At 50.2% G+C, this 7,825-nt stretch overlaps 2 protein-coding genes across 2 annotated transcripts in view; one reads left to right on the forward strand and one right to left on the reverse strand.

The window, feature by feature from the left end:
- Nucleotides 1–4,908: 4,908 nt before the first annotated feature.
- The window catches only part of ZNF771 (zinc finger protein 771), an 18,007-nt gene continuing 15,090 nt past the window's right edge, over nucleotides 4,909–7,825 (reverse strand). Inside the window, exon 2 of the mRNA XM_045285878.1 lies at nucleotides 4,909–5,447. Coding sequence (XP_045141813.1) covers nucleotides 5,292–5,447 — 156 coding nt within the window. The 3' untranslated portion in view covers nucleotides 4,909–5,291. The remainder of the gene's footprint in view (nucleotides 5,448–7,825) is intronic.
- The window catches only part of DCTPP1 (dCTP pyrophosphatase 1), a 2,657-nt gene continuing 2,064 nt past the window's right edge, over nucleotides 7,233–7,825 (forward strand). The window contains exon 1 of the mRNA XM_004705661.2: nucleotides 7,233–7,348. Coding sequence (XP_004705718.1) covers nucleotides 7,248–7,348 — 101 coding nt within the window. The 5' untranslated portion in view covers nucleotides 7,233–7,247. The remainder of the gene's footprint in view (nucleotides 7,349–7,825) is intronic.

Below are 7,825 nucleotides of genomic sequence, written 5' to 3' on the forward strand. Positions count from 1 at the left end.
GTAACCTACAGTGCAACCCCTTCCTGTGACGTATGTCTCTACCTGTAATCAGTGGGCTGGCTTGCCCCCAAAAGGTATATACAGGCGTGAGTCAGTGATATAGAGCTCTCTGACTTGTCGGACCTCTCTGACCCTCTCTGGCTCCCCTCTCTTCCCCCTCTCCCTTGTTCCCTTGTCCTCCTTCCCTTTCCCCTCTCTCCACGTGGACCACCAAGCTGGGCTGAGGTGAGCAATGCTACCATGTAATGTGTCTGACTGCATTATTGTAATATCTCTCATGCTCTCAATGACTCTAATATAATACTTATATATCTCAACCGTACAATTGTGCATCACGGAACCCAGAAGTAATATTACTGAACCAGTGAGTTCTAGCATCGGGTGGGCTGGCACCCCACCCCCTCCCTCCGCCCCACTTTTAATTTAATGCCACAGGGCTCACTCCGGTGTTGCCTTCCTGAAGGAGAGCTCAAGGATAACCAAGGTTAGGCTGCCATCTTGAATCTAGGGTCCGCCCATCATGTCACATGTGTACCCCTAGTCCCTCCCCTTTCTATAGTGTGCATACCCCAAGACCATCTCCTTCCCATTGCTTGTATTGCCTATGGCACAACCACTTCCTGATACGTATGTGGCTACCTGTAACCAGGGGGCGAGCACACCCTTAAGAATATATAAACCTTGGTTAGAAATATATGAGCCCCGACCTCCTCTCTTCCCCCACCTCCACGTGGACCACCAAGAGGGGCAGAGGGAAGCTTGCTACCATAAAATGTGTCTGACTCCGTTATCTTCCCTCCTACCTCTCCTATTCTCAATGACTTGACGCTCATCTATCTAGAGTATGGCCGTCTAATGGCACCTACGGATCCATGATATTGTTAGAGGCTGGTTTACTCTAACACAGCCTTTGCCAGTTCAACTTTTGACGGGTGTACAGCATATGGACAGAAATGACATTGGTCAGCTGGACAACCCTATCTTTAATCAAGGGAACCACAACGCAGTCCTCCCTACGCAGTAGCCCCTCCTTCCCTGAATCTCTCCGCCCCTGCAGAGCGCTCCTAAAGCAGAGGTCCTAGATGTGGAACCTGAGTCTTTTCATGTGTGAGGTCATACCGTCTTTGCCCTTTGTGATGGGCGCCCTTCACTCAGAGTCAGGTTTACAAGCTCCACCCATAGTGTAGCGCATGCCACCGCGTCCTTTGTCTTCCAGGAGTCAGGTTTACAAGCTCCACCCATAGTGTAGCGCATGCCACCGCGTCCTTTGTCTTCCAGGCTGAGTAGGATTCCATGATCACCATCTCTTGCAAGGACAATGGCAACCGCTTCCTGCAAGGGTCCCTTGCTTGCTCGTACTCTCCCCCAAAGTCTCGTCAACACAGTGGCTTTTCATGATACTTTGTGATCATTAGAATTCAGTTCACAGCGGACAAGGCCCTGCCTAATCTGGCCCTGATTACTTCTCCGACCCCAATCTCCATGCCCAATCATCCTCCCTTCCCACTCTGGAGTCCTTTTTGTCTTTAGGACCTGCCATCTATCGGTTGGTTTCTCCATGCAGAACGCTCTTCACCGTGATTTTCCCTCAGCTTAAAGTTCTAACCAGAATCCCTAGTGAAGACATTTTTCTGGACCGGTCAAGGAAGCGCTCAACAAGGTCATCAAACGATCCAGGTCCCGGTTGATCTGCCAGTCTGCACCTGTGGCGAGCTCTGCTCACAAGCCCATACGCCCATATCAACACCCAGAGGTGCAAGCAGCCCATGCGTTTTTGTTTAAAGGAACTTCCAACAGACTTCCTTTTTGCCACTGCCAAGAACCAGGTCAGTGCTCGCCCATAAATGAACGGCTGGGCAAGGAGACCACCATGATTTGCATAAGGTGACCAGACGTCCCGATTTTTAACAATTTGTCCTGCGTCCCACGGCGTTGTTAAAAAGTCCCGATTTTTGGAAAGAATGCACAACAAGCTCAGGTATATGGTTTTCAGCTGCCATGTGGCTATTTTGCCAGGATATGAGTTTTATCAATGGTGTCCCATTGGTGTCCCGCTTTACCAATGTTAAAATCTGGGTCACCTTAGCACAAACCGTCAAGGAAGGAAGGGGTGGGGCCCAGAACAAAACCGTGAAGTCGGGATCCAACAGAACCCACCTTATCATCCCTGGGCCCTGCCATCTAAAGCTGTCCTCGAGCACGGTCCACGGTGTATACAATGCCGCAGCATTATGTTCTGCCTCGATGTACCATTATCAGAGGCCACACAGTGAAGTGTGGTTAGTAACACAAACGCTGATGTCAGCGTCACCTTGCCTAGGTTTTTTCGTGGCTGCTGGGGAAATGAGCAGGTGGAAGAGGGTCAGTCTGGAGGTACTAACCACTGGCCTTTCGGTGGGGGAAAGCCCAAGAAGGAAGAAAACAAACTAGATACCGATCGTCGTTGTTGTCACTTACTATTCCATTTTTGGTGGCACCGAACAGAACCAGACACACATCCACTCACACGTTCTACATGAGCAGCTCAGTGCATTGACGACTGTAGCATCCCGGCCTGCGGGACACACGAGCAGGGCCCTGCAGGGAAAGGCGGACCTGGGTGGGAGAAAGACACGGAGACGTGGAGCAAGACAAAACGCTGATCAAACTCCATTTATTTGGGCAAAGCTGGGGCATATAAAGGGGAACTGGGAGGTGCATATTTTAATAAGGTGTGCTACACAACATCCAATCCAACATGTACATTATAATGAAGCATAAGAATGTTAACCAATCAGCTGCAGGTAAAAAGGCACGCTAGTTCTCAAAAACATCCTGCATGCAGATTAAGGTTCATCAGGCATAATGCAAAGTCCATCGTAGTCCAATGAGCGCTCGGCATTATTAACCAATGGGTGAAAAGGTCAACTCTTACAACCGCCAGTGCTACAGAGCACGTAACTAGGAACGTGGAGGTAGGGTTGGGCAGGAATTTAGGCAGGGCCAGTCCCCCACAGGTTTAGCAAATGAAAGACGACACTTAACAACCAGGAAGCAGCCAAGTTTGGCTCTGTGGCTGAGGCTAAGGCCTTAATGGCCACCGGCTCCCAACAGACGACATGTTTCACACGGTGCCACCATCCTAGCTCTACCCATTCGGCTTCATCACCACTAATTTAGGTACCTCTTGGTCCCTGAAGGAGCCCTCCTGGGAGTGTTAACCCAAAGGTCAGCAGTTTGAACCCACCAGCTGCTCCACAGGAGAAAGATGAGGCTTTCTATTCCCATAGAGTTATAATCTCAGAAACCCAACAGCACAGTTTTACCCTTTCCTATAGGGTCCCTGTGAGTTGGAATTCACTCAATGGCAAGGAGTTTGTGGGGGGGGGGGGGGTTTGAGCTGTCCCTTAAAGTTCTCATCTGTGATTTACATGAACTGCTGTCAGCTAACACTCCTGTAGTCTTTATAAACACTGTGCTTGAGGCAAAGATCCTTTCTTGATTGGGCTAAACTATCGTTCAGTTAGGAGCCCTGGTGGGTGCACTGGATGGCTAACCACAAGGTCAGGAGTTCGAAACCACCAGCTGCTCCTCAGGAGAGAGATGAGGCTTCTACTTCCGTGAAGAGTTACAGTCTCAGAAACCCAGGGGGGCACTTCTCTTCTGCCCTCCAGGGTCACTCTGAGTTGGAACTGACTCGATGGCAGAGAGTTCGGATTTTGGTTTGGTCCTTTAGTTTAATAATTGTTTCAGGAGATAGTTTGAGGAGTAGATACTGATCTTGAATCAGTTCCCACCTCTCATTTCCTTAGCTATTACATGGGAATGATGATAATAATGAGAGTAAGTAAAAAGATATGTATTGCTACAAAATCACAGACACTTTTATTAAACAAATATCAAAATGTGAAGTTATTGTTTCCATCCTTCATCTAGGTCAATATACTTCCGAAGGCAGGCTTTCCATATCCCTAGGCCTGCTGTGAGGAACTCAGGCAGGGTAGTGGGTTATGCATTAGGCTGCTAACCGCAAGGTCAGCAGTTTGAAACCAGCAACCACTCCTTGGGGAAAAGACAAGGCTTTCTACTCCTGAAGGTGAAACCCCAGGGGCAGCCCTGCCCCGTCCTATCTGGTAGGCGGCTGTGAGTCAGAATTGACTTGATGGCAGTGAGTCTAACCCTTTCGGGAAGAATTCTGTGCTGTCAATTAACGCAGCAGAACAGCAGCAGTGTTAGCTTCCTGGAGAGACTGCGATTCTGATGTGTGAGGAAGATAAAGAATCCTGCAGCACGGGTGGGATAAGATTTACCCGGGTAATGAAAGGAAAGCTTTCAAAGAAGGAGCAGGAGCACTGTCGTGATAGAAAAAGTAAGAGTACTCAGCCCGGCTTTCTGGGCTTTTTCTCCCCAATGCAATTTGCAGGTGTCTGTTTTCTAAAACGTCTCCATAACAAGCGCAGGTGAACATCCTGTGTTGATCAAGAAAATCCACCGCTCCAGTCGCCAGGACCTTCCGAGCTCAACTCTCTGCCTTGATCAGCCCAGCAGGTCCACTCAGAAGCCACTGACTGACGTGACTGGACTTTTTCTATTTTTCTTTTCAAGGTAATCGAACGATACTGACAAGTACATTACTGAGAGAACTTGTCTGCACTCACCCACTGATTGTAGAGACATGCATTTAAAGCAATTTTTGTTTGGAAAAAATCCAAGAGCAATACCTACTTACTATTATAATGAAAGTATATTAAAAATGCCTAAAACAGCTACTCGCTTCTGTTTACTCCTGAGGCCCAGCCATATCTCAGGGACACTCTTTCTTTCTTATAATAAATTCCCTTCTCTTGCAGTTCAAACTTATTGCTTTTGTATGCATTCAATTTTAACTGCTAAGTTGTATAAATAAGGCTCAAGGTACCCATTCTTCCCTCGATGTCATTTCTTTTCAAGCTTTCCTCATTATAAACGTTTTTCTTTTAAATGGATAGATTTATTGAGGGAGGTGAGGTTTGTAGGGAACAGGAAATGAAAGGAAATGAGACGGAAGGAGTGCAGGATAGCCACAGGAAGAAAGCTGAGAGCTGGCCCTTTGTCTAAAACCAGAGGATTAGCTCATTCAAAAGGTAGAGAGGCCACAAGCACCGGTCCACTATAGGAAAGAAGAGAGGAAACGCCAATGGGCCAGGCGCCAGTGTCGGCGGGCTGATGCGACTTAACTGGGTAGGAAGATGGACAGAGTAAGCTTTGTAAACAGAAGACATGTCTGTTACCGCCTTCAGTCACGCTGCTGCCAGACCCTAGATCCCTGCTTTTTAATTATAGGGAAGATGGCCCAGGATCTCTTTTCTTCTGCAGTTACCTCCAGCTGGACATGGACAACGAAAACCTAAAACTGTCAGGGTCCGGCAGGCGCTTGATGAGTTGGAATCAGCCATGTGGCTTTGACTGACGAAGACATGTATACGTCCCTGCAAAAAAAAAAAAAATTTCAAGAACACGGAAACAAGCACGGTCCGACACACAGAAATATACATATATATTTAACTGAAAGGCCCTAGGAGCGGCAGGCCCACGATGAGACACACAGTGGAGTAAAGGGGCCTCCAGAGATTACATCGGAACAGAAACTCATTGGATCGGCTAACACGATGGGATTTCTAGTAGCATCAGAGGCGGTGTGGCAAGGCAACGGAGTAATAGGAATGAGAAAAATTCGATTTCTTCAGAAGAAAACATCATGAAGGTACCCTGTAGCCAGAGGTCTCCGATCCACTCCCAGAAGGCCTCATAGGTGTTGTCCGAAGGATAGAACCAGGAGCAGTCTTCCAGAGCGCATTCCAGGAAGGTCTGAAACCGGTACTGCAGAAGGGTGGACATCTGTTTCCGCCAGAATAGGGCCTAGGTGTGGCTACGAACTGGCTGGATCTCCGCAGGTGAGCCTTGGTGTTCTGCGAGAGTGGCGATTGTCGGAGCTGAGGTAAATCCGCCGCAGAGTCCAGCCCATTATAAATTCTTGTATGCATCTACTTCTATATATATACTTGTTTCCCAGGGACATACCCAACAGTGGCAGCCCCATGCCTTTGGGTTCTTGCATTTCTAAAATGTGACTCTCTACCCTTTCCTCCACTTACATATTCTTTCACTTCTACCAAAGGAAACACAAAACAAACACCTCCCCGCCAACTCGGTGACCCTACCGGACAGGGTCGAACTACTCCTGTGAGTTTCCGAGACTGTACTTCTTTAAAGGAAGCCCTTTCCTTCTCTCACAGGGTGGCTGGTGGTTTCAATCTGCTGACCTTGAGGCCGCAGCCCAGGTGTGACCACCATGCCCACCACGGCTCCTAGTTCACTGGACTCCAGGCCTCTTTTAAATTCCTGGAGAGGGGCAGATGGTGACCCTTAGAAGGCAAACAGAATGTTTGCCTCACTAAACCTTTCGTTGGGTTTTATTTCTGCTCTTCCTGTTGTAAATAACCCCGTCGTTCTCAGATTTGAAATAAGAATTCCACGATTCTCCACCTTACAAGTTCTCGAATATAAATATCTGAGCTAGGCGTAGGTGTATGGCAAGCATTCGCAAGTTTTGCTTGCTACGTGGGGTGTGCTGTCAGTGAGTGATTGAAGAAGCTGGAGAGGGAGCCAGGGGGCAGGTTACAGCAGGCCACCTGTGTCCCCTTTCCTCGTGGGCAGCCAGGAGGGCCCACTGATTTCCTTTTACACCAGGTAACTCCTTCCAAACACAGGACGCCTCTGGGGTCGGAGCTGAAGGGAGACTCGCTCCTTCCCTTCAAGCTGATCCACATTGTGGCAGGTCCAGGGCGTCCCCAAACCGAGAGAAACCTAACTGCTCTTCGTTTCGGGTGTCCTTACATTCATTTCTAGGTTCTGCACACCACGCTCCACCCGCTTCGCTTTGGCGCCACCTGGTGCACGAAGGGGAAGCCGTGCGCCTGCGCTTTCCGCCTCTTCGGCCCTTGCTCTTTGTCTCTTCCCGCGGCACCTACAACTTTAAGATGCTCGGCGCAGACGGAAAACGGCGAGCGCCGGCACCTAGCAGCGCCTCCACAAAGCTCCTTCCGATTGGTCCATCCGGGTGAGGGGCGGGATGTAGCGAACATCCCGTCAGCCATTGGTCTTTCCCTAGGCCCCGCCCCTTGGAGGAGGGGCCGCCGAGGACGCCGGTGATTGGTCAAGGTCTCGGTGCGCTAGGCGCTGGGCGCGTGATTCTACTGTGTACTCGGGGCTGCAGCCGGGTGGGCGGCATGTCGGACACCGGAGGGGGCGCGCGTGGCGGGGAGCGGGGAGAAGATGCTGTCTCTGCCGGCCCCTTCAGCTTCAGCCCGAAGCCCACACTAGAGGACATGTAAGCCGCTTTTGACCATCTTTTCTCCTATCGGGGGGCGGGTGGGGAGGGTCCCTCCACGTGGTCGGGAAGGCGGCTAGCGGCCGCCCTCGGGTCAGCTTACTTCGGCGGGGACCTACTAGCCCCCTCGTTTGTAAACTGGGTGCAGCAGCGGGTCCCAGAGGCAGGAGATATGGGATGATGTCTGTCTGCGGAGTGGTACTAGGACGGTCCTTCTGCCCAGACCTGGCGGACCTTGTAGGACAGCTGGAGTCCTGGGGGCGTGGGGGAGCTTTCCTGATTGCAGAAAGTTATAAAGACTTCTCAGGGGGAAGTGCCCTTGAAGCCGCGCTGTGCAAGACAGGTCATTCACACTCACTGCCACTGAGTGGATTCCGAATCCGAGCGACCCTGTGGGACAGGGTGGAACTGCCCCAGTGGGTTTCCGAGCCTATAACATTGTACAGGGGTAGAAAGCCTGGTCTTTCTCCTGCGGAA

The sequence above is a fragment of the Echinops telfairi genome, unplaced genomic scaffold (genome assembly GCF_000313985.2).
Source record: "Echinops telfairi isolate 266 unplaced genomic scaffold, ASM31398v2 ScPeMD7_5;HRSCAF=22, whole genome shotgun sequence".
NCBI lineage: Eukaryota > Metazoa > Chordata > Mammalia > Afrosoricida > Tenrecidae > Echinops > Echinops telfairi.